The sequence below is a fragment of the Rana temporaria genome, chromosome 3 (genome assembly GCF_905171775.1).
Source record: "Rana temporaria chromosome 3, aRanTem1.1, whole genome shotgun sequence".
NCBI classification, from domain to species: domain Eukaryota; kingdom Metazoa; phylum Chordata; class Amphibia; order Anura; family Ranidae; genus Rana; species Rana temporaria.
Window position 1 is genome coordinate 241,195,925 of NC_053491.1, and position 27,883 is coordinate 241,223,807.

Genomic DNA, 27,883 nt, shown 5'->3' on the forward strand with positions numbered 1-27,883 from the left:
CAGTTTTTTATCGCAATCTGTGTCCATTTGCAGATAATTTCCTTCACGTCATGTCCCATAACCAAACAGGAAGTGAGAGGAAATACCTGCAAATTAAGGGCATTCCATTGGAAGATTTGCCATCTGTCACTTTTCTGGGGACAACCCAAAATTTGGGGTGCTCTCACTTTCACTTTCAATAATAATGGTAAACAGGACAACTAGAGTGGCTTAACAGGGGCACAGACAGCAATAAAAACTGACAAGTGCCTCCTTAACAGGGGCCAGTGTTGCCAACCTATCAGATTGGAATTTACTGACACAACACCCATAATTTACTGGCACAGCCAAGTTTTTAATGGCAGTTCCAAAAGTTATAAAATTACAGTTTTAAGTGCAAATTACAGTTTTTAGGCTACAAATAAGTACAATATGCAATTAACAATGTGATTTAAGGTAGATATTAAGGCAAAAAGCATATTTCTTATTATTTTTTCAATATACTAAGTAAGTAGCTCAGAGACAGCACCCATGAAATTGACTCTCACAGTAATACTGTCACGCCGCCTCCTGAGTCAGAGTGACAGTCTCTCTCCATGCCAGGTGGTCCCTTCAGTCCCCTTCAGTCCAAACAGCACTGACAGGCCCATTCCTGGCTTGCCTTAATCCCATCCTGCAGACCCACACACAAGGCTCTGGCCGCTTCGCTTGGCTCCCTTGTACCATGAAATCACACGACACACTCAGATACCACCTCCACCAGACCCGCCCCCCACACCACCCGAACACACTGTAGCTGGCACTTGGATGGTCTCAGCCGGCTCCAGGCTCCAAGCTGCACATGCGCAGTTCCGAGCCGAGCGTCACAGCCATATTTTTTACTGGCAACCTTTGCCTCTTACTGGCATTTACTGGCAAGAGAAAAGTGACCATTTTTTTCTGGCTGCCAGTAAAAATACTGACGGTTGGCAACTCTGACAGGGGCACAGACAGCAATAAAAACTGACAAGTGTTCTAATCTCTGTCCATCCTACCCAAAACTAAAACAAGTTTTGCCTTTAGTTATACTTTAAGCTCTTTTGTACAAGCCTCAACCCTTTTTGTCATGATTATTTTGGCAAAAACACTGCTAGAGTATGCTATCAGAGGCAGCATGAAAAAACATTACTTTTCAAGGTCCGTTTAAAAAAAAAAAGAAAAAAAAATGTAAAAAGTAAAAACTATTTAAAAGTTTTTGTCTTTTACCTCCTAAATCCTGGCCTCATGCATAGACACACCACAGAGACCTTACTTACAGCGTTTTAGGCTAAATAAACATTAAAAAGCAGCAACTGGTAATACACTTCTTTGTGAAGAGAAAGAAATTGTATTAAAGCTGCCCACACACCAGTGGCGTATCATCCATAGGTGCAACATGTTCACAGTACATGGCCCTGAGGGGGGGCCCACTGTGCTCTGACAGACACTGCACCCATGTATGATATGTGATAGGTGCTATAGCTGTGCCTGTCATTGGAGTAGCAGCAAGGGGCCACAATCGAGACCCCGCCCCTGCTCCAGGGAGTCCTGTGCAGCCTCTCTCTCACTTTACTTTTCATGTCACTGTGCCTGTGTGGGCGGTAGGGTCACCCGAAAGGCCAGTATGTGATAGGCAGACCACTGCCCTCCCCTTCACACAGGTGTCAGATGGGATGGGCTACTGAGTAGAGGTTGCGGATCAGGTGCTGAGGAAAATTATTGGAAGCACTGTGGTGATCAGGAAACTTTTCTCCTTTCTGGTGTGCAGACCTAACATCTCTTTACTGCCTCCCAGCTCAGTCTTTCTGGCCATACTGCGCTGCAAGTTGGTCCCGGCCATCCTCCTCCCTTTTCTCCAAGTCAGTCCACACTGGTCCCTCACCTCCCTCTTCTGTTATTGCCCTTCTCCCCACTTGTCCTCCGTCATGGGGGGGGGGGGCTGGCCTGTGGTACACGATGTTCAGCTGGAGCCAGTCCAGGTGACAGAGATGCTACAACAAGGCAGCTACAACAAGGCAGTAAGTTCATTGAGTGGTGAGCGGAGCATTAGGGAGGAGGGGGCGATGTGGGAACATTCTACAGTCTGGGACACAGGGCTGGGGGACTTCTACACATTGAGGGGGACTAAGAATTCTCCGGACTCCCCCTGTACTGGAGTTATCACATGTGTGGGAAAGTGACACGAGCCAACATGGGGAGGGCTAAGTTCTGGACATCCTGAGACTTGTAGTGTGCAGGCGACAGGGTCTCCTGCACATGCCACCCACCATCATACACACCATACCCATCTCCTGCACACACTACTCACCGCTGTACACTCCATACCTCTTTACTGCACATACTGCATGGAGGACCTTAAACTCTTGCTTTCGATTTAGTTTTTTTTTTTAACAGGATGGGGTTGTTAGCCCAGTGCCTTACCCGCATTCTATAAGACCATGGTATCCTTTTGTGTCTTGGTCATCTCTCAAGCTCATTTGACCATGTCATCCCTGTCACTAAATAGGGATATGTTTTAATGAAAATATTGTTTCCTATTGTACTCCTCTTTTTCTAGTTATATACAGTTCTAAGAATCTCCTTTAACATTTACCTATGTATCCATAATATTATTAACACACTTTTTTTATAAACTAACTTGTTATCTTGCCAGTTAGCTGGTAGGATACTGTAGGACAAAACAGTGAATACAAGACCAGATGCTAGCAGAGAAGGATGGAGGGGGTTACTGATATGCTGAATTGGTGCTTCTGTATTCATGTAAAAGAAATGAAATGGACCTGAACATCTGGAGAGCCACACATGGCCTGAGCTCGCCTGTACGGAGGGGCTGAAAGCTGATTGCTCTTGAACAGATTTCTACTTGAGTTTGACAATGTTAAATCAATATCAACTGCCTTGTAAACACTGACTCATTTGCTAGACAAGTGTTAATTTGTAGAAACAATCTGCTTAAAATGAAGAGTTCTTACATTTTTAAGCAATTGTAAATTTAATGACTGATTCAATAAAACACTGTCCTGTTCAACATCTGTAGTCCCATGATTACATTATGCATGTATCTTTTCAAAAGTCAACACCATATTCTGCTATGTTTATCTGAAACTGTCCACATTTCACTTAAAGTGGAAATAAACTTCATTTAATTTTTAAATTGCAAAGCTGATTTCCTTAATGCATTTATCAATTCAAGTAGATTTACAACCTAACTGAATGACATTTAGTTTGAGGAAGCACTATGTATCAACAATTTTTTTTAAGCTAAGTTTTCACCTTAATCCTTAATTTGTTGCTTTTCAGTGCACTATTTTTGCACCCGCTTCTTATCTACAGTCTCCAGTGAAGTTGCACCGCATTCCTCAGGGCAGGTTTCCTCATGGAGACAATAGTGGACCATGCCTAATTTGTGATAAATGTCTACTTATAATCATCATAAGTTATGTGACAGGGTGACAGCTCAAGAGCGTTGTTAGGAGAGAGGTACAGAATGTTGTCAGCTTATAACAAAGTGTAAGGCCTCATTCACACGAGGCAGATCCGATCAGCAGAGTTTGACAGCTCAGCAGGAGATCTCCCTGTTGATCTCCGCTGAGCCGGCGGATGACTGGTCCCTTTCAGCTCACTGACACCTACCTGTCCAAGGATCCCACGATGTCAGCACCCCTAGCCGATTTGTCAGTCAGCTTTAGGTGCAGGCGCCAGCATCCGTTGTAAGGGAAACCGGAAGTGAAGTCTTGTAGCTTCACAGCCTGTTTCCTACTGCGTTTGTGTGAGTCGCGCTGCACCTTCTGAATGGTCCCGCCATCTTCTGGGACCTCTGTGTGTCCCAGAAGGCAGTGGGGGGGTGGAGGAGGGGCCGGGAATGTTGTAGATCACAGAGGGGAGATCTTACCTGGAAGAGGAAGCAGGTACCTCTCAAAACCATACAAAAACAATTAAGTGGCGCTGGAAAATGATGATGAATGAAAAATATTATACCAAAGTGAATCGTACAACAATGTGAACAAATAAAAAGTCCATGTATACTAAATCAACAAACAGTGAGTCACTGAAAAGGTGCACCACCAGTAAATAATCTCCTATGATGGACGATTGTGAACACCACGGTGAAATGGAAATGGACAATTGTGTAAAAGAGTAACCACCACCGAGAAGGGAGGCTTACCGGAAATATTGAACCCTAATAAGCATACGCTTAAAGGGTCAATATAGACTGTATGTAAGTTGGTGGAACCACATCAATCGGATCTGGATACATAGAGGGAACAATGGCTTGAAAGCATCACTATAAACCAGAGCAGGGGGAGTGACAACGTCTTGATGGTATCTCCCAAGAGATCAGACCGTATCCAAGGTACATAAAAGAAAACAAGGTCACATAGTGTGATACCGTAATAGTAATGAAAATTTATTAACGGTTAAAAACACTTACAGTTCTGTTGAAAACAAAGGGCATCAATAAAAGGTTGCGCATGGCAGCAGCAGAGTCCCGGCGCGTTTCGCAATAGTTTGCATCATCTGAGTGACGTTGTCACTCCCCCTGCTCTGGTTTATAGTGATGCTTTCAAGCCATCGTTCCCTCTATGTATCCAGATCCGATTGATGTGGTTCCACCAACTTACATAAGTCTATATTGACCCTTTAAGCGTATGCTTATTAGGGTTCAATATTTCCGGTAAGCCTCCCTTCTCGGTGGTGGTTACTCTTTCACACAATTGTCCATTTCCATTTCACCGTGGTGTTCACAATCGTCCATCATAGGAGATTATTTTCTGGCGGTGCACCTTTTCAGTGACTCACTGTTTGTTGATTTAGTATACATGGACTTTTTATTTGTTCACATTGTTGTACGATTCACTTTGGTATAATATTTTTCATTCATCATCATTTTCCAGCGCCACTTAATTGTTTTTGTATATTTTACCACTTTCTTGTTTCACTAGATTGTTTGTGGCAGCTTTTCACACAGATAGCGCAGATTTATTCTTGTTTTTTTTACCTCTCAAAACCAGGTACCCTCTCCCCCCAAAAAGTGCCAAATGTGGCAGTGCAGGGTGGAGCTCCGCTTAAAAGCAGTTTCCCATTTAAAACACACATCTAAGAAGTAGGCAGAAGAATGTTTTATATTGGTAAAGTGCTACTTTAAAGAAAATCTAAGGCTAGGTTCACACTGCTGCGACCAGATTTTGACTTGATGTGGTTTGCATATTCTATGGGTTAAAAATCACTCTAGAATCGCACCATAGTATAGGAACCTTTTCCATAATCACGCCATGTTGAGTTGCATCAATGTGAATAGTCACCATTAAAAAACGTGATTTCCATTGTCATACCATTCTCTGCGACTCGGTTCGGATGTGAAATTGCACTAGTGTGAACAGAGCCTTAATAATATAATATATAACTTCTACTGTTTTTGTTTTATACAGACCTGCTCTCAAGTAGTTTATGCCCACGACCACGAGTTTGATATACAAAGAATTTATATGAATGTCAAGTGATATTAATAATGAGATATTGTTTAATCTTTGCCTAGTTTTTTTTTATGGGAGCTCCAAATCATTTACACTAAATTGAACATTATAACAATTTATTTATGTTTCCTGTGTTTTTCAGATGGTTTGGATCCTGTGGAAATATACTTAAAATCTTCTTTTGGTAAGAATACATTTTATATTCATTTTAGGTTGTTTTAGCCACAGAAAAAAATGAATCTACTTTTCTTTTGAAGATTTTTTTGACAAAAAGTGCTTGAAATCCCAGTAGGGGAGCATCAGAATGAGAAGGGGTTGCATTAAAGTTCCCTGTGAAAACTGACCTAGCTGAATTTTGTGCTACATGTTATATGAGTTAATGTTGAAAGTATGCAGTTATAGATAACAATGAAATTTCCCTTTAGACTCTAGTAGACCTAGTTTACACTAGCATTGAAAGCAGGCCCTCAACACCCCTCAAACATCTATGCAAATGATACTATGGACGGCACATTATGAAAACAATGAAAGGTTAGGGTCGATTTGCTTAAAAATCTAGGCCTTATGCCGAGTTTGAAAAGAGTTGAAGCACTTCAACTCCTTCCATTCATGTCTATGGTACATTACAGTAATAGGCATTTGTGGTGCTGTTTTAATACGCAAAAAAAAAACGGCGGTCAACCGCGATGCATATGTACATAAGACGTTTGGGGGAGCTTTTTAATGCTCTTTGAACTCACAAACCACCTCTATTAATGCGCATTAACGCTATAAGCGTGTTTTATAAGTGCCAGAATTTTAAGCAAGCGTGTACAAGCCCTTAGGCTTCCAGAGTATGCAAATCCCAGATTCAATAAAAATGTATAAGTTAAAGTGGATCTATTGTTCACATAAGATCCTTGTCAATCCCACTCCTTTACACTTTGTCTTTGATCTCTTGATGGGTGCTCATGTAACCAAATGCCTAGTCAAATGATCTCTCCTGAGGAGGAGAGTCAGGGAATCTTAACTTTGATCTTCTCCTTTGGCAGAAATTACCTGATTAAAATCATTGGCATTCCTTGGTTATTTTAAAGGCTTCATTTCAGTTTTTTCATTTGTACGTATTAAATGGTTTGTTTTAACCATTGTTAACCTTTTCTGAAAGGGTGATAGCAGCTAGGGGTGTCAGGACCTAGGTCTGGACCTGTTACCTCTGCTGTGTCTGGTGATGTCTCTTCTTGCTGAGGCACTTGGGATGCTGAACAGCACCCTGTCTGACAAAATGGACAATCCTGCCTTGTTTCTGCTGAACCTTGAACTCCTTGCTCCTCCCATGAAATTCCTATTTAAGCCATACCTTTGCTCTTCCTGTTTGCCAGATTGTTGTGCTCTCTCCAGCCAATAACTCACTCTTGTCTCATTTGCTGATGTCTGTATCTCCGCTCCACTCATAATCAAATTTTGGCTTATCAGAACCTGGCACCACTTATTACCGACCTTTGGCTTGTTTACTGACTATGCTTCTGCTTGATCCCTACCTGCTATATCTGTTACTGGACCCTGGTTTGTTCTCCTCCTGGTGGGGGCGATCCTGAGGACTGTGACCTGGTACTAACACGCAGCAAAACACATCTCCACCATCAGGAGCTCTGGTGAAAACAAAAGTCAAGCATCTAAAAAGGAAAAAATAATACATTTCAGAATAATGCACAGAGAGTTTGTGATCCAGTTTTTTTGTCAATTTTAAAGTGCCATCTGGCAAAACTATCAACACAGGTTATAGCAGCTGAAATGAAAAACAACTTCATGATTTGGCATGATACTCTGGGAACTAAAGGGCATTTTTAGTATTTGCCTGGAGTTCCATTTAGAATGCTTTGCCTCTGAAAGGGAATTACATTTCATAGAAAAATAAGTTGCAGTTTGTTATCTTGTTATACTGGTAAGTAACCTTCAAAATTTTAAATTGTCAGATAAGCTGTATTAATAGCAGATTGCCCTCTACTATTTTAAAAAGTATTGTTTTATTTTTTAGGGACAAGGGAAGATTATGGTGAAATTCAGATACCTGACTGCTGGGAGGAAAGCGAAGCTGTAACTGATTCATCGAAATGTAGTATCTCTGAGAAGTCAACACCAGATTCTGAGTGGAAATATGGAGTAGAGAGCTTCCATGTTCCTGGTCAAGAAGATATTGACGACCCTAAATTTTTTGTTGACTTAAATGCAAGTGACTTAGAAGACTGTGAAGTTTTTGATCCTATCTTGACATTTCTCAACAAGGAGGGCTATGACTCTCATTTTCAGCCCTTATACGACCTCTCAATGACTTTTCTCAGCTCCACATTTTATGGATTTTCTGAAGAGGAAGACTTAGTCATGTACTTGGAAACATCTCGGAACTGGGCAAAGAGAAATAACATGTCTTGGGCTCATGTTCGTTGTTGCTTTCTTCTTGGACGTATTTGTGCTAAGCGGATGAAACTTTCTCAAGCGAGGGTTTATCTTGAAGAAGCTTTAAGTGCCATTAACCAGGGATTTCGTGACCTGCACCTTTTGGCTGCCCTGTATGGGAACTTATCAGCTATCTACTTGAAACAAAATTTGAGAACTAAGCAAGACCTGTTGCTGGAAAAGGCTGCCAGTCTTTTAACATGCTTACCACAGCATAATTTTAGCTCTGAGAATGAGCTGGAGGTGCTAAAATATGTTTTTAGGAAAGCTGTCATTGTCAATAATGCCTCCCTGGAATCCAGAGTTTGCTTCCTCATATTCCGGTTACTCCATCAGCTTGGTAGACATGATGAAGCCCTTCCCTTTCTAGAACGTCTACAGTTCCTTCTCATCACCTCATGCTCTCAGACTTTAAACTCCACTACAAGTGTGTTGCCAATTTTAAGTTACTTATATGACAAGAAGTATCTGCCTCATGTTGCTTTGTCATCAGCCAGATTGTGCAAAACAGTTGGCATGAAAACATTACCCTCTCCTTTGTGGAGGGTAGCAGTTGTCATGCAGAACTTATCCAAAATCATGGGTTGTCCTCTGAAAGGGAAATACATTCCAGCCCAGGCTGCCCCATACTTGAAACATGCTTTGTCCTCTTCATATGAAAATGGTGATGTAAAAGCCCAGAGGACGCTGTGTCTTATTTTAGCTAAGCTCTATCTACAACATTGTCTTCTGCCAGGTGCCGTTGGCTACACAAAAAGGGCTGTGGAACTGGGGAGATGGACAAGTGAAGAAGAGGCTTTTGAATCCTCTCTGTTTCTGGGATGGCTGTATATACTGGATGGCCAGTTTGAAGGGGCTTGTAATATTCTTATGCCTCTGCTAGACTCCATGCAGGAAACTGACAGCACCACACAGTGTGGTGTTGTACACAATCTCCTTGCAAATGCACAGAAGATGAACAAACAGATACTTGAATCTTCAAGAGGGTATTCTTATGCTCTTAAGATGGCTACTGAAACGGGGAACAGGCGGAACCAAGCCATAGCCCTAGCAAACTTTGGAAGGTTGGCAGTGTTCTGTCAAGCATATATTATGGCGGAGAGGTATTTTGTAAAATCCACCCAGCTTTTTATGGACGTGCAGGGTTGTGATGATGCAGAAAGGGAACTGGCACAGGTTCTCCATTGGTTTGGAAACATTCTAATTCCACAACATAGGCTGGAAGATGGAAGGGTGTGTTATGAACTGGCTTTGCTATTTGCAATGAAATCCAACAATCTGAAAAGTGAGTATCCGATTTATATCATAAATTTATTTTATAAAACTGGCATAGGATCTTTTAAAAATATTACTACATTACAATATTACAAAATGTAATTCCAGCCAATACTTTTTTTTAATGTTTTGCATAGGGAGTTTAGGGGGTCAGACCCTCCATTGGGTTTTATTGCTGTTGGCTTGTGTTCCTCTGTTCAAGTGCTGCAGCCTCCGTTAGACTCTTCGGTATTTATTACTTAAATCCGTGAGTGTTCCAGGAGTGTCCCCCGCCACACGTAGTGCTTGCATCCTAAGCAGTGACATAGGGTTTGGAGGATGAAACCACATTGTGTGGCTGAGAAAACTCCCAGAAGTGCCAAATAAGGGCCTTACAGAGTCTTATACAGCCTTGGAACAGAAAGAATATTGGAGACATTGAACACCAGAGAGGCAAGTATAAAAGCTGTTCTATTGTAGGGACCTGTCATCTGCTTTTATTTTTAACCTAACTCTAACCAGTTATGAACAAACTTTTGGCTGATTTTTTTTTATTTCTATTTTTCCAACCGGTATTATTTAACCTTTTTTTTTTTTTTCATTTTTATTTCTTTTATCATTTTTTTTAGTGTTTTTTAGTGTTGCATTTAAAGGGAGCATACTATTATAAAGGCCTTTTAATTTTAAAGGTCTTGTAAATTTATCAAGGCAAATGATAAAATAAAATTAATAATTTTACCTAGCACTGTTTTCTTTTTTTTATCTTTTTTGACTTACACTGATCACAGTGGGTTTTGTTTTATAGATTGTGTAAAAAAAATACAATACATTTTGCAAGACAATATCTCCAAAAATTTGCATTTCCTGTCCTAAAAAAAAATATATATATGTATTACTTTGTTATCTTAAAGCGGTAGTAAACTTTGCTATCCCTATGGTGCTTTTCATCTAGTTCATTCTAATCACTTATTAACAAGCATTACACAGTTTAATGCAGGTACAATCGCATATTAGTTTCTTTTTTTCAACTTTGAAAAATCTTGTCCTTCGGGATAAGGCGGCTCAATCTTCAGTATGGTTTTCTGACCCTGCTTCGTGTTGCATTTCCACCTCTCACATTTCCCTTGCCATAATCTCATGATTGCATGATCTGGTAATAGCCAAGCCCCGTTCTCAATCTGACATTACTATGGCAACTGAGCTCTGCCGCTCATAGCCGACCTGTTTGCTCCACAAGAATACCATGGGGAGTACCAAAAGGCTAGGAAACACTCACAAGCTCACAAGCTTCAATGGGTTTGAAACTCTTAAAAAACAAAACAAAAAAAAACCTACAAGACAAAGGCATGATGAGCTAGTATGCATAGTATGCAAGCATACTAGCTCATTATGTATTTCTTACCTTAGATCGAAGCCCCCGCAGCAGTCCTCAATCCCCCCTCCGGCTGCGGACATCTCTCCCGGAGCTTACTTTCAGGTATCATGGCTCCGGCGCTGTGATTGGACGGAGCCACAATGACGTCACTCCCGTGCATGCACGCAGGAGTCACCGGTAACGGCACATCTAACTGAAGCAACAGAACGACGTGCCGTTGCTTCAGTGCGCATGTGCCGATCACTTCAGGGTGACACATGGGAATATCCCCTAAACTGTGCAGGTTTAGGAGATATCCAGGGTAGCTACAAGTATGCCTTAATATAGGCTTACCTGTAGCATAAAGTTGTTAAAATAGGTTTACAACCATTTTAATAGCTGTGCAGGAATCCCATTCACGGGATCCTCTCAAAGGATGGACGGCACAGAGAGCATGCTGTGAATCAAGGGAAGGGATGTGCATGCGTCGGTGATGTCATTAAACAAAATAGGATGGACTACAAGCAAACAAACAAGTAAGGAGACAAGCAGCGATCAGTAGTGTTTTTTGTATGATGATTACAATATGATAAAGTTGTGTGGGAGAGTTTACTACAACTTTAAGTAATGACACAGTTACACATTTATGTTGAATCAGTAGTCCCAACACAAATGTAAAATATACTTTGGTCCACAGGGTATACACAGGTGGGAGATCTTGTGTTCCACTGCTTTATGTCAACTATAAAAAAAATATGTTTTTTGTCTAGTAGATGATTGCATTTACATTTTTTATCTCCCCTTGAATGTGATTAGTTATACCAGATTTTGTGCTGTTCATTTGTTATATAGGTCAGCTCAGAATCATTGAAGAATTGTTCAATTTCTACAGTGAAGTATGTCCCACCACTGGAGCACAAATAACATACTGTGAACACTGGGTTCTCATTGTACAGCAGCTGAGGGACAGACAAAAGGAAGGAGATGTGCTGAGTATTCTGAGCAAGCTCTACCAGACTCTGAACACTGACAAGTAATCAACAGCAATTATGAGTTAATCAATAACTAATCATTACAAAGTACAACATCCTAATGCCTTATTTACACCACATTTAGTGATTTTACTTGTTTTTCTTTATTTTTACTTTATATCTTGTCTTGCATTACAGAAGAGTAAGAGAATATGATAGGCTTTATTTACTTTGGTATATATTGTCATTTTTTTACTTCCATGGTTATGTGTACAGCTGTATACATGTTTATACCTTTGCATGTTCTTAGATTATATAGCATACTGAAGGTACTTGGAAACCAGGTCACTGTAGAGGTCCTCCTCTTTGATGCCCATTGATAGATGTGCACACGTCACTAAAATGACAAATGACAAAAGTTCATTGGTATTACATCTGTTGCCTCTATAAAATTAAAGTGACCCTGTCAACACAGGGTTACTTCTATAAAAAAAAAAAAAAAAAAAAAAAAACATACCAGTAATAGAAAAGTGAATATAGTTACCTTAAAGTTACCTTAATGGTGGCCCATGCATTAAAAACCTGGCGTTTTGCTGTTCCCAGAGCATGTATTCCACATTATTGGGTAAATGGAATACCTGCTCCCCTGCCGCATGCTACAGGACATTCTAACCAGTAGCAGGAACCAAAATGTTCTGCTGTATCCTGTTTTCTTTGCATTGCTTCATTTGTGGTAAATATCTGGTGATCCTGCCAGTTCCTCTACTTTTCAAACTGACCACAGCTGAGTGCGCATCCCTCCCAGTGTGGTCAGTTTTCTGGCTGTGCTGGGAGAAAAGCCTGACTGTCCTTCAATGGTCAAACTTGTGCTGACACCTTTGCACAGCTTTTACCTTACTGGGAAGATCAGTGGACTGCTGTTTCTCCACCCCAGCTCTCTATGTCCCCTAAACAGCTGACAGCAGAGATTATGTGATTAAAAAAAATAGGTATTTATATATTTTTTATATAAATCTATACACAAATGTGAAGAAAAAGGAAATCTCGCGCCAAAATATTTTAATCTAAATACTTAGTGAATTAATACGTGAAGCTGCTCCCTAAAAAAATACAGAGATCTGAATTTTCATAGTATGTGGTTGTGGGTAAGGGGCGCTAAATGGTGAATAGACTATATAGTAAAATGCACAAAAAAAATTGCAGTGAAATACAACTTAACTACTTGCATAGAAACTTGTGATAGTAATCTAGTGTAACAGTCGGATGACTAAATGATGTCCATGTGTACAATTGAACCAAAAAAAAATAGAAATAACTAAATATTGTAATAGACAGTCAAATAACTGAAAGGAGTCCATGTGCAAATTATTGCAGATAGTACAGTCCCAAATGATGGGTAAAGTGCAACGTGCAACGTGCTTATATGTCTTCCAAATCCAAAGTGCTAAAGGGAAGTGATCCACCTTCACCAATAAGTCACCAAAATTAAAGATAGATGGCTCCTTACCAAACGATGTTGACCTAATTAATTAAAATAAGGTCAATAGTATCTTAGTGTTAATATGGGTCGGCTGGATGTCATACAGGTTCCGGTGTCAGCAACAGATAACGGAACGGATGCCAAAAAGGAGGAAAGAAGGCCGCCATAGTGTAAAACGTTTATTTTAAAACATCCAAACATCCTGAGGCTGTACGCTTGTAGGAAGTCTTGGAGAGAGATGGTCGTGTCCTGGGAAGCTGGCGTGCGTTCCACCGCTAGCAGCTCGTTGACCAGTGAGACCGGAAGTGCGTGGCTTGTGCGTGCCCAGGTACCGCCTCGTACCTGGACACGCACAAGCCATAAGGTGGATCACTTCCCTTTTGCACTTTGGATTTGGAAGACATATGAGCATGTTGCACATTGTACTTTACCCATCATTTGGGACTGTACTATCTGCAATAATTTGCACATGGACTCCTTTCAGTCATTTGACTGTCTATTACAATATTTTGTTATTTCTATTTTTTATTGGTTCAATTGTACACATGGACATCATTTAGTCATCCAACTGTTACACTAGATTACTATCACAAGTTTCTATGCAAGTAGTTAAGTTGTATTTCACTGCAATTTTTATTGTGCATTTTACTATATAGTCTATACACAAATGTGTTGACTTTCATTTCTATTTTAAACTGAATGGATTGTGTTACAAGCTAAGGGTTCACATATACTTTAAAAGGTTCTTTCTACAGAATATATTGTCAGTAAGCATACAGGAGCTGATAATTAAAAGGAATCAGCAGTCCCATTTGAGGCATTGAATGTTTGGGCTAAGGAGCAACTGTATTCTGCTTAATTCCTGGAGGTACACTATAGTTCCCAATACACATAACTTCTGTTCCAGTCAGAGTAGCATATTTCCCTGTAAACTCTGTTATAGAGAATCTTCACAAGAAGCTAATGCCCTGTACACACGATAGGTTAGGCTGATGAAAACGGTCTGATGGATTTTTCCATCAGTTATCCGATGAAGCTGACTGATGATCAGTCGTGCCTACTCACCATCAGTTAAAAAAACGATCGTGTCAGAACGCGGTGACGTAAAACACAACAACGTGCTGAAAAAAAATTAAGTTCAATGCTTCCAAGCATGCGTCGACTTGATTCTGAGCATGCATGGATTCTTAACCGATGGACGTACCTACAGACGATCGTTTTTTTCTATAGGTTTTTTATCCATCAGATAATTTTAAAACAAGTTCCTATTTTTTTAACCTATGGATAAATAACCGATGGGGCCCACACACGATCGGTTTGAACTGGTCCTCTGTTTAAAAAGTTTGGAGACCCCTCTCTAATGCTGCGTATACAAGATAGGTTGGTCTGATGAAAACGGTCTGATGGACCGTTTTCATCAGACCAACCTATCTTGTGTACGCAGCATTAGAGAGGGGTCTCCAAACTTTTTAAACAGAGGACCAGTTCATTGTCCTATAGATGTTAGCAGATTTTAGAGGAAGGAAGTATGGCCCATCATTGGTGTCAGGGGAAGAAATTATGCCACACTGTTGGTATCGGTGGAAAGTATGGTGCCAGTAGGAGAAGATAATCTCTTGTATCAGTGAGAGGAATAGTGCCCCAAGGGCCAACAAAGGCAAGCAAAGGGCCGCATCTAGCCCTCGGGCCACAGTTTGGCGACCACTGGGCTAAGAGCAGACAAAGGCCCCACTCTATTCAAGTTAAGGAACAAACTCAAGTTTACATATAAGATTCTTTGTGTGATCTCATATTGACATTGCAGCAAATGTCTGTAGTTAATTTTCAATGATAAACCAGAGATGGAAGTCAGCTGGATTGAGCAAATAGCACAAAGTCACAATTTAGCAGGGCTGCCAAAATATACACTCACATAAAGATAACCTAATTAAGAGCAATGCCTACAGAGTTCATGGTGATCATATGTTATACATCCAGATAAGAGATGAAGACCACCAGTTCTCAAGCCCTTATTTGAAGCAAAGCATAACTTTTATATTTAAACATGGCTTTTTTAACCTTTTAGGGCCATGTTACTTTTTTATTTATTTTTTAAACAGTGTGCAGTTTTCAAACAGAATGCCTTTTTTATGTCTTTGTTATGAGTGAGTGAGTGAGTGAGTAACTTGTATAGCGCAGCAAATGCGAACTTAATCGCCTCAAGGCGCTTGGCATCCAGCGTTGTGCAGGTCTTTCAGAAGAGGTGGGTCTTTAGCTTTTTCCTAAATGCCCGATGGTTTTCTTCCAAGCGGATGGTCGTGGGTAGAGCATTCCAGAGCCGTGGTCCTTGGACCGAAAATCTTCGTTCTCCTTTTGATTTGTAGCGGGATTTAGGAATTTGGAGAAGGTTTTGGTTGGTTGACCGGAGCATGCGCATGGTGACGTACGGTTTTATTTTCTCGCTTAAGTATTGAGGAGCTTTTCCCTGTGTACATTTGTGGGTGAGGCAGAGCGTCTTGAATGTCACCCTGTCTTGTACGGACAGCCAGTGGAGGGACCTCAAGACTGGGGAGACTGATTCCCACGGCTTTTTACCTGTTACCAGTCTGGCTGCCGTGTTCTGGACGACTTGTAGACGTGCCATCTGGTATTTTGGTAGTCCTAAGTAGAGGGAGTTTGCATAGTCGAGTCGTGAGTTGATGATTGTTCCAACCACTACTGCCGTGTCCTCTTTCGGGATAAAGGGGATGAGTTTACGTAGCATGCGGAGCAGATGATGAGAACTGCTGGCGACTGATCCTATTTGTGCATCCATCGTCATGTCTGAGTCGAAGATGACTCCGAGACTTTTGTATTGTCATTTGCATTGGTAAAGGATCAGAAATTGTACGAGAATTTATAAAGTACAGTAAAGGCCATTCTAAATGAACTGCTAGAGCTATAGATAAAATAATCTTACAAATAGATCAATTATTATTGTAGACTTAACCCCATAGCCAAAATCACATACATGCATTTTCAAAAGTCATTTTGAGTTTCTGCAACTCTGCAGCTTACCTGGTAATTCTGCCCTAAAGTCATTATTCAGATACTTTAGAGTACGGAGTGACAACTGTTTCCCACCTGTTTGTGTCACTTTGTCATCCATTTGTAAACAAACCATTTGCTGCCCCCAAAAACCACTTACCTCGACCTGCCCCCCCTGCTTAGACTGGGGTGCATTTTTACAGGTTTTTGAGCTTTCAGTGCATTTCTGGGAGATAGTGATATCATCGATGCCTCCCAGAAGCATTAGAGGCAGGGGCTGATGAAAGTATTGTTTATTTTTATGGGGGGGGGGAGGTGGCAAACGAGTGGCTTTTTAAGGCTATTTGTGATATGGGCGGGGGGCTGTGACAAAAACTAACCTTCCATTTGCCACGGAAGGTCAGCTTTAAAAAATAACTTGATAGGCTTAATTTGTTTGACATGCAAAACCCATAAACCTTCAAAATGTGACCTCAACTGTCTTTGCAGTTCCCCAAACTTTTAAGTAGAGGTGACAGCAAAGCTTAATAAATCTCAAACGCATACCTTACTGTAAAAACACTTTACTACAACATTCTACAGGGTGGGCCATTTATATGGATACACCTTAATAAAATGGGAATGGTTGGTGATATTAACTTCCTGTTTGTGGCACAATAGTATATGTGAGGGGGGAAACTTTTCAAGATGGGTGGTGACCATGGTGGCCATTTTGAAGTCAGCCATTTTGAATCCAACTTTTGTTTTTTCAATAGGAAGAGGGTCATGTGACACATCAAACATATTGGGAATTTCACAAGAAAAACAATGTTGTGCTTGGTTTTAACGTAACTTTATTCTTTCATGAGTTATTTACAAGTTTCTGACCACTTATAAAATGTGTTCAATGTGCTCTCCAGTGACATGCGGCTAGTGCTACGCTGTGGGCTCTTGCTGAATGAAGCTAGGACAGCCACTGATGTTTCTTCATTAGACCCCTTTCACACTGGATATGCCTATAGCAGAGCGTTAAAATCGCAGTAAATTTGCGGTAAAACACAGCTATTTTACCGTGAATTTACCGCGATTTTAACGCTCCACTATAGGCGTATACAGTGTGAAAGGGGTCTAATGAAGAAACATCAGTGGCTGTCCTAGCTTCATTCATCAAGAGCCCACAGTGTAGCACTCGCCGCATGTCACTGGAGAGCACATTGAACACATTTTATAAGTGGTCAGAAACTTGTAAATAACTCATGAAAGAATAAAGTTAAAACCAAGCACACCATTGTTTTTCTTGTGAAATTCCCAATAGGTTTGATGTGTCACATGACCCTCTTCCTATTGAAAAAACAAAAGTTGGATTCAAAATGGCCGCCATGGTCACCACCCATCTTGAAAATTTTCCCCCCTCACATATACTAATGTGCCACAAACAGGAAGTTAATATCACCAACCATTCCCATTTTATTAAGGTGTATCCATATAAATGGCCCACCCTGTATAATGAGCCAGTTCAGCATGTGAAAACTCTTGCATGTAATCATACATGTAAATAGGTACACTTCACATTGACTCCTACAAATCTTCATTTACAGTAAAGACGTTGTCAATGAGTGCTTTCTGATTTTGGGTGCCACACTAATGTCCATGGCTCAGGCTGCTTCTTTATGGGGACTGAACTCAAAGCTGTGTTATGGTGTTTAGCTTCCCTTAAAGTAGAACTGTAGACAATTTTTTTAGAAGGGCGATTTATAACCCCTGTCATTTTTGTTTTTGCTATCAGTGTCCCAATGCAGAGTTTTACCTTCACTTCTTGTCCCACAGCCAAACAGGAAGTGAGAATAAATCCCTGAAAATTAAGGGGATTCCTTGGGGACCCCCAAGTCACCACAACTAGTGTCCCCATTGGAAGATTTCCCCTCTATTACCTTTCTGGGGACAATTTTTTATTTCACTTTCAATGAAAATGGTAAACAATGGTAAACAAGACAAATAAATAATCGTCCTAACGGTATCAGCAATACAAACTGATAGGTGTTCTAATCCCTCTGCACCCTATCCAAAACTAAAGAAAAACGTTTTACCTTTTGTTATACTTTAAATAAAGTTCCAGGAGCCCTGACTCTCAGGATGCTAAATACCGTAATAGCACCAGTAGAGTTGTGACTTAACCTACCTTAATTTGGGGCTACTAGTGAGATAAATTGTTTGTTGGGACCAGTCTGGTCCCAACAAACTTTAAAAAAGTTAAATTAAACCAGGAGATCAGCTTTAATTAAAAATTTATTATGTGTAGATTGTGCTTTCCTTTTCATGCCACCTTCATGCCAGTTTCACTTTAAATTGCGTAAATGAATTGGAGAATCTATATGCTTTGTGTCAATGTTTGTATTCTTTGCAGGTCCCTAAGGAAAGCACTAGATTATACGAAGCAAAGTCTAAGGATTTCCATTGACCTGGGACAGCATGAGAAGTCTGCTGAAAGATGGATACAAGCTGGAAAACTGTATCATCTACTGCGAGAGGATGAGCTTGTTGAGATTTATCTGCATGTCAGTGATACCAATGGAGAAATCTGTACACAATTCAGTATTGTATAATATTCTCTATTGCAGTGATTCAGAATCTGCAAATTGTTCCAGTCTGGGTCAGATCTCAGTTTGTACAGTTCATCCCTCAATGTTCATAATTATGTAATTAGAAATGCCTAAAGCCTCATAAAAACTGCACATAAAAACTGATGGAAAAAAAAGTGTAGATATAACTTGCAAAAAATATTTTGGGCTTGTTTACACCATGTGCAGAGAATACGTTTTTCTGTAACGTGTGTCTCTGCAAGAACACAAAGAAGACAATTGTTTTCTATGTGCTCTGATCACACCACATGTTGGTTCATGAGGAAAAACAAATACACGTTTGCATATTTCTGCACAAAAAAAAATCTTGTGGTGTGATTCACAGAAAACAATTGTTTTATTTGTGTTCTTGCAGAGGCCTAGGTTAGAAAAATGCCCATCTCTTCACATGGTGCGAAAGAGGCTTAAAGCCTAAAAAAATCAGTTCAAAACTGGTATTTCAAGTTTTAGGCTGATGCCAGCAGAACAAATAACTTTCCAATTAAGTTCACCCAATTGTCATAGTAAATTCAATGTAGTCCCATTCAGATTTATTTTACTTAAACTGGAATGTTACATGAGGAACGAGACACCACAGTGGGGGCAGCAGAGCCAGTAATATTAAAAGTCAGGAAGTGGTTCCATCTGTGGAACTATATTTCCCATAAGGCATGCAAGGATGGCAGTTACAATTACTTCCAGAGGCATGATGGGACTTGTAGTTCTGCAACAGCTGGAGGGCCCCAGGTTGCCTACCCCTGTTCTAGCTGATGGTATCCTAATGTTTCGTACACACGATCGGTTTTCGTGACAGAAAAAGTGCGATGTGAGGTTTTTGTCAGGAATTCAGACCATGTGTATGCTCCATCACACTTTTTCTGTCAGTTTTCCTGCCAAGAAAAGATTGAGAGCAGGATCTCAATTTTTGTGACAGGAAAAATTCTTATCTCGAATCGCGTTTGTCTGTATGCAATTACGACGTGCAAAAAACCTGTGCATGCTCAGAATCAAGCAGAAGAGCCGAACTGCCTATTGAACTTCATTGATCTCGGCTCGTCGTACGTGTTGTATGTCACCGCGATCTTGACGTTCTGAATTTTAGACAAGATTAGTGTGACCGTGTGTATGCAAGACAAATTTCAGCCATTTTCCTGCTGAAAAAAACCTGCGGTTTTCCTGTCGAAAAAAACTGATCGTGTGTACGAGGCATAACAATCAATGATGTTATCGGTTGATAAGGAGGAGATTGGGCACCTGCACAGCATCCTTATTTGACCCTCCCCTTCCCCCTCTCATCAGCTCTGGGGTCACAAGTCGTTCAAAATACGGCCGATTGACTTGTGACTGGGAAAAAACCATGGGAATCAATCTCACCTTCACTGAGATCCCTTCATTGGTTGCCTGTAAAAGACAGAATCACCTTCAAGGCACTCTGTCTAACGCATACAGTAAGTGTGTTCAAGGAAATGCCCCCCAATATCTATGCAAAAAACTAAAAGCTCACAACCCCAATCACGTTCTGCGATTCACCAACCAAAATCTACTCCATATACCAAAAGCCAGATACAAGTGCAAAGGAGAACGAAGATTTGCAGTCCAAGGACCTAGACTATGGAACGCTCTACCAACCAGCATCCGACTGGAGATGAACTACTTGGCCTTCAGAAGAAAAATCAAAACCCATCTCTTCTGAGGGCAAAAAAAAGTTTACTCAGGGAATGGATACCAAGCGCCCAGAGGCGATTCAGTTCGCATGTGTTGCGCTATATACGTTTCTCACTCACTCACATTAGCTGAGTGAGTTAAAGAAACTGACAGAGAGAAGAGGAACATCCGAATACTATTCAGTACCAGTTTGCAAAAGTATATTTGCTTTGAAAGAATAAATCACCTCTAACGCTGGGTGTCCTACATGTGTTGATGTTGCTGTGTTATATAAAAGTTAGTTTAGTTTTTGACTTTTTAGAATGGGGTACCTCAAAGTTGAGAATAATTTGAAATGGTGCCTTAACTGAAAAAAGGTTGAGAAACACTGTGCTACCCTCACTACCAATCCAGTATCAGCATTCAAGTGAGACTAAACACTCAAAATCTTTACAGCCAAAGAAGCTGCCATATAAGCCTCTGTTTGATCTGTAGGTGCCATGGTGTTGCACATGTGATCGGTTATGACAGAAGTCATTTGATGGCTTGACAGTGGAGAGCACAAGCAACTGAAAGTTATCATTTACAAAACTCCTTAAAAGTAACTGTTTTGGGAACCTGTTAAATTGAAGAGTTTAGTTCTGCTTTAAAGCAGAGCTAAACTTCATGGAATTTACCTTATTCTTCAATGGCCCGTACTTAGGTTTGGGTTGGCTGGCGTGCAGTCATTTTGCTGTACAAGAATGTTAACTGAACTGTACTTGTGTACCTCGATGTACATTCTAAAGAAGACTATGAGCAGGCAGGTAGGTTTCTTTTATTGCAGAGGAAACATTGCATGTCTCTTCTGCAATAAAGAGTTTGCCTACTCACGGTTTTTGAAAGTGGGACTTTAGTTCCGCTTTCACTGAAACATGCATATTGGTTGGAATAAAACTAGCCACACTTTAGATTCATCAACAACAGTGTAATACAATCAACTACTTGATGGAATATATATTGAATGGATTCTTTTGTTAGCTCCTCAGACTACACAGCTGTTGTTGAGGAGATTGCCTCCTCTCTCAGCTTTAGTGCTTAAAGAATATGTTACACCAACATTTTATATTCCTGATATTTGTATTTCATAGCATGTACTGTTAAAACATCACCTGTACTCCTGTTATTTCCTTTGTTGTGTAAAATCACTGGTGTTCCTGCCAGTCCCACTGTTTTCCTATTTAAAACTGGCCAGTGCCAGAAGAACAGCCTGCCTGGCTTAAAAAAAGCAGACTTGTGCTGACACGTCCCTCTGCACAGCCATTTACTAGGAAGATCAGTATCCTGCTGTTTCTCCACCCCAGCTCTCCAAGCCCCTTATGCAGCAGAGAATAGAGGTTTTGTGACCACTTATAAAAAAAACAAAAAAAAAAACAATTACCGTATAATTTATTTTCATATATACTGTATACACAAATGTTTTGAATTTCATTTCTATTTTGAAAGGAATGGGTTGTTTTATAAGATAAGGGTTCACATATTATAATAGTGATAGAAAAGTGTACAGGTATGCGTTCAAAGTGTTTTTTTTTCCTAATTACGATGATATAAACATTAAAACATAAAAATATGTAGAATTACTTATATTCTATGTAACTTTAGAGCTTATTCGTAAAGATGAATGACATTATATAGTCTCAGCTATTACAACACAATGAAGATGACCAGTTTAATGCAGAAAAATAATGTATTGAAAGATAAAGCAGACCTCTCAGGGGCATGCTTCAATGACTGCTGATTGTTCAGTTATTTGGAATTCCGAAAATAACTTTTCATGACTTTATGGCAGGCTGGAATCCAGGCTTCCCAGAGCTCCGAGCACTTTACTGCTACATTGCACTTGTATGAAGCTGCAGGAGATGTGTTCTTCCATGGGCTACAGAAGAGAGACAAAGCTCTGCCTTTTTATAAGGTAATCAGCACATAAAACCTGTCAAGTAATCAGCGATATAACCACTGAACATATACACTTAAAGCAGAACTAAAGTCAAAATGTCTTTTTTTTTCCACTTCAGATAGAGTAAGGGAGGATTATAACCCCTGTCAGGATTTTATGCCATCTGTGTCCCGTTCACTTCCTGTCCCACAGCCAAAACAATAAGGGCGAGGAAATCCTTCCAAAGTAAGGGAATACCTGGTTATATCACCAGGACACTAGTTGAAGATTTCCCCTCTATTCCTATTGTGGTGACAACCTAAAATTTGGGATTTTCTTTCACTTTCGCTCTCAGTGATGACAGTAAACAGGGCAAATAGAAAGGGTGAATATCCATAACAGGGGCGCAGACAGCAATGAAAAAACTGGCAGGTATTCTATTCCCTCTCCACTTCATCCAAAAAAAAGGGATTATTGTAAAATGTATTTTATTTATTAATAAATGAAGGGTTTGCATTTTCAAGAGTGAGTTAGCGTGGGAAAACTTAGCACCAGACTATGAATAAAAAGCAGCATGACATATAAAACACAATCGGGCTGATTTATCAAAGGAGCTGAGAATCTTCACATGATACGTTGTGCGAATATTTATCCAATCATATGAAAAGCAAATTCCTGCTTTCTTTGAATACCCAATCATGTGAAGATGAAATAAGTAATCAGGAATTTACTTTTGACATGACTGAATAATTTAAGTGAATAAGTACACAATTTATTGTGCAAAGATTTTTAACATCTTTAGTGAATCAGCTTAGATAGAGGTAAGCAATTATTTGAATTTTTGCTCTGCTAATGGCGCAGCAGTGGAAATTTGTAGTACATTCAGAATATAGTAAACATAAAGTTGTTGTGCGCTGAGAGTGACTAAATAGGCAAATTAAAGGGCCACGATAATTCACAATTATCAAGATAATTGCACGCAAGTATTTATCTAAAAAATGGTTAAAGAGGACTGGTTGATGCTATGCAACTCAGAGATATACTAGCCTTTATGGCAAATGCCAAACAATCGAAACCTAAGCAGATTAATTGAGATATCTTTTATTGCAGTATATTTATTTTTATGATTTTTACATTTATGTATATAACTAATATCTTTTTTTTTTCATGTCACCCTGTTTACAGGAAGGCGCTCTGCCACTAGCAAAGAAGTTGGAGGACACAAAATCGCAGCTGCGACTTTACCATAAACTCACTCAGCTACTAATAAGCCAAGGAGACTATAAAGCGTCGCTGGAATTTGCCACTATGGCGGTCCGACTCGGCACGCTTGTGGGTGTGTATGCTGAACCTCAGGTTGCATTTTCAATTTTGTACACACTATATTGTAGATACAATATATGATGATTCACAAGAGAATTACCTTTGTGATGTATAATATTTTTTACTTGGCTGCTAAAAACTCTCTTTGATAATACTTTTACCCTCTCTACTTGTGAACACAGTAACAAAAATGGATAAATGGGAAGGATTGGCCTGAGCAGGAAGGGGGGTAAAAGTGCCCAGTAGGCAAGTGGTTAAAGAAATTAATTAAATGAGAGAAACAAACAAGGGAAAGGAAGCAGCAAATTCTCAAAAGCAATACATGTCAGAAACATGAGCCAAAGAGGTCATGGTGGAATCTCTAAGTAATGATATAAATTGAGTAATTATTTCATTCTTCTTATACTGAATTGAATTCCATCACACTTTGTACCACCATCCTGCGGCATATGGTAAGTAAAGCACTCTACAAAAAACATTGCACACAAAATAATATTTAAATAATACCAAATGATTACATCAGCTTACGTTCGTGCTTATGGGAGACAATAATACAAAAGATGTTGATAATGAACAGATAGCGGGCACTTTAGGGGTAGCTTAGAGCCATATATGACTTCTAAAACACTGGTTGAGGGCAAATGCTGTTGAGTATTTAATAAATATGTTTTCCACAGTGTTATCCTGGTTTTGTGCTTCTAAAGCTATCTATCTTATTATCATTGGCATTTGCCTTCTCCATAAGGAGCTTACAATATCGCTTTATCATACTTAAATTCAAAAATAAAAATAAAGGTTAAGACATTCAGTAATTCAATTATGCAGAAAAAAAAATTCTAGTTCTAGTGGTCATTTTATGTAAAGAATCTTGTATCCTTCAGAGACTAAACATATGGTTTTTATATGCCTTTTTATCAGTAATATGTTTCATCTCTGTCCTACTGCTGAGCAGCAAATGTATGCAAACAATTTCTTAGGATTCCTCTCTGATTTAACCTTAAACCCCTACACTACTGAACCTGTGCCGATTTATTTCTATATTTCCCACAGTAAAATGTACCCTAAATGTAATCAGGACATACCAGAACATACACTTGTCATTTTCATACTAACATCCTTTTTTTTTGTTACTAGAAATGAGGCGTCTATATGATATAAATGGAGTAAAGCACTGTATTCATACTAGTAAAAAAAAAAAAATTGCTTGAGAAAAATCTGCAGGATTTCAGTACTAGCCTTTCTATCAGTAAATGCCAGTTACTTGGCCATTAAATATGGCCATCATGCTGATCTAATGGCTTTAATCCTTTCTGAGTCCCTGGCCTGATAGTAGATCAGGAGTTTTGACCTTAATCTCACTTTCTAATCTGCATGCTAGTTCCAGGTCATTGACTCAAAGTACTGAAGACAGGGACAGACAATCAACTAGTATTCAGGTTAGCAAAACCACATTTCTTATGCCCTGTACACACGATCGGTTCGTCTGATGAAAACGGACCGATAGATTTTTTCATCAGATATCCGATGAAGCTGACTTTCACCAGTCCTGCCAACACACCATCGGTTAAAAATCCGATCATGTCCAACGCGGTGACGTAAAACACAATGACGCGCTGAGAAAAATGAAGTTCAATGCTTCCGAGCATGCGTCGACTTGATTCTGAGCATGCATGGATTTTTAACCAATGGATTTCCCCACAGACGATCGTTTTTTTCTATCGTTTTTTTAACCATAAGAAAATTTTAAAAACAGGTTCTATTTTTTTTCACAGATGGGAAGAAAAAAAAACGATGGGGCCCACACACAATCGGTTCGTCCGATGAAAACGGTCCATCGGTTCGTTTTCATCAGACGAACCGATCGTGTGTACAGGGCATTACAGTACGGGTTACCTTTAAAGCAGATCTAAAGTCTGAAAGTGCGCAATGTTTGGTTATGACCATATTTGATCAATGATGTCACCCAGGATACCTGATGCTGCGCTTAATTTACTGCAGTGCTAGGGATTTGTCAGTTAACGATGCAATTGTGGCAGATAAACATCGGTGGGAGTTTGTAACAGTAGACCACAACGCTGGAACTGTCCGGTCATACAGCAACATTCCTTTTAACTTTGACAAAGACGAATATGGGCATTTGGTCATCTTGATTAAAGGGGATTAAAAATGTAGATTACACCACTGAGCATCGTAATTAAAACTGAGTTACTTTGATGGACATTAATGACATTTTTATTGAATTAGTTTTTATGTATTTTCATTAAAAGACATTGTCTGGTGTATATGTTTATTTACATTGAATTCCTAGGGAATTTGTACTCCTAGGGAAAAATACACCTTCCACTGGGAGAAAAAAAGGGGTTTCCAGATTCCCCATAATATCCCACATCCTTCTTGGGGTAATGTAAGTGGGGAAGGGGCCCTTGTCCATCAACACTGGGAGAAATGTGTACTGTCACTTTTAATTTTAAGGCTTCATTTCCATGGACGTTTTGACAGCCACTTTCTTTAGACTTTTTTTACAGCTTAAAAACGCCTGTCCATGTTATTATTTTTTTTTTTTTTTTTTTTTTAATATTTTAATTTTTTTGCGCGTTTTTGAGCGTTTTTTAACATTTGGCATTTTTACAGCTCTACTCTGGAGCTTCAGAATGCACTGGTCCTGGTTTTTTTTTGCAGCTTAAAAATGGCTCAGCGATCTTCAACTCAAAAATATCATGGTGGGCATGAGGTCATAGACTAACATGGAGAGCTGTTTTTAATCTGCAAAAAACGCTCAGAAAAGTGGCTGTAAAAACATCCATGGAAATGAAGCCTAAACGTGTGAATGAAAGGTGTATGTATGCATTTTTTTTTACAATAATTATGTATATCACTAGAGGGGTTCAGCAAATTTCTATCAAACTCTCACTAAGAATTGACTTATCACAGAGCACACAGTAGTGTAAAATTGATCACCAGCAGGACAATTTTAAATATGAATTTTATTTCCAAATGTACTACTAACAAAGAGGATAGGTAGGGGTTTTACTAAAAGTCTATCAACAGGACAAACTTAATCAGGGATACTATGCCAAATTGGTATATGCCTAACTTTTTTTTTTATCTATGGGGGTGAATAGGGGTGTGAGTATTATAGTGTGAAGTCGTTTAAGGGAACAGTGTTTTCCCAATTTGTTTTATTTTTCCTTTAACCTCCCTGGCGGTAAACCCGAGCGTGACTCGGGGTTGGTTTTCAATGCTAAAATCGGTATCCCCGAGTCACGCTCGGGGTGGACGTGCAGCGGCGTGGCTTACCTTTCGCTGGATCCACAGGCAAATTACTCACCTTGTCCCTGGATCCAGCGATGCCACCCCGCTGTGTGAGCGAGCGGGACCTCCTCGCTCGATTCACAGTCCCCGTGTGCCGCCGATCTCCGTTCCCTGCGACGTTACGACGCACGGGAGCGGAGAACGGCGCCAAATTCAAAAAAGTAAACAAACACTTTACATACAGTATACTGTAATCTTATAGATTACAGTACTGTATGTAAAAAATACACACCCCCCTTGTCCCTAGTGGTCTGCCCAGTGCCCTACATGTACTTTTATAAAAAAAAAAAATGTAATTTCTGCCTAAAAACTGTAGATTGTCCAAAAGTGTCCCTTTATGTCAAAAAATGGTTTTAGATCAGCTAGAAAACAGAGATAATAAATTATAATCACTTGCAGAAATGTGGGATAGCGATTTGTGGGGAAATTCGTCATAAAAAAAAAATAATAATGACAGCGACAATTCTGCAACTGAGCAAATTTCAGTGATTTTGAGTTGATTACATTATTGAATAATTTTTATTATAATTATATTATTATTTGTTATAATTATTTATAATTATTTATTATATTATAATTTATAATTTTGTTTTAAAAAAAAAATCATACCCGAGATGCCTACAAGACTCTTGCTTGGTCAGATTTAAGTGAGTTATTTCTAAAAATTACAGGCCTTCAGTATAAAACGCCAAATTTCCTTGCAAAATAATTGTACCGCTTTTGGTACGTAATTCCAGACAGAATCATACCGCCAGGGAGGTTAAAACAATAAAGTGGCATGCTTTGAATGCACAAGTTAATGCTGTGCCTTGAACACCTCAAGCTAAACAAAGACGTACACACACACACCCCCAAAAGAAATGACAACTCAAAATACTACCCCTGAAACCAATCCCACATTTTTTAAGGGAAGCCTTGCAAAAAATAAAAAAAATAAATGCAATGATAAATATTTAACCCTGAAAAAAAGTCCTATCAAAATACAATAAAAATCTGCATATCCACAAAATAAATGAAAGCCCTAAAATAATAACCACTGAAAAGCCTACTTTTAGAAGCCTTGCTCTACAGAAAAAAAGCAGTTGTATATATCTACAGAAATTAAAGGGTAACTCCACTT

General features: G+C 39.5%; 1 protein-coding gene across 4 annotated transcripts in view; it reads left to right on the plus strand.

Annotated features, from left to right (window-relative positions):
- The window catches only part of SH3TC2 (SH3 domain and tetratricopeptide repeats 2), a 168,263-nt gene that overhangs the window by 134,364 nt on the left and 6,016 nt on the right, over nt 1-27,883 (plus strand). For all 4 annotated transcript variants that reach the window (XM_040344530.1, XM_040344531.1, XM_040344532.1 and 1 more), the window contains 6 exons: nt 5,614-5,655; nt 7,489-9,192; nt 11,368-11,548; nt 18,356-18,506; nt 22,042-22,164; nt 23,314-23,464. In XM_040344530.1, coding sequence (XP_040200464.1) covers nt 5,614-5,655; nt 7,489-9,192; nt 11,368-11,548; nt 18,356-18,506; nt 22,042-22,164; nt 23,314-23,464 — 2,352 coding nt within the window. The remainder of the gene's footprint in view (nt 1-5,613; nt 5,656-7,488; nt 9,193-11,367; nt 11,549-18,355; nt 18,507-22,041; nt 22,165-23,313; nt 23,465-27,883) is intronic.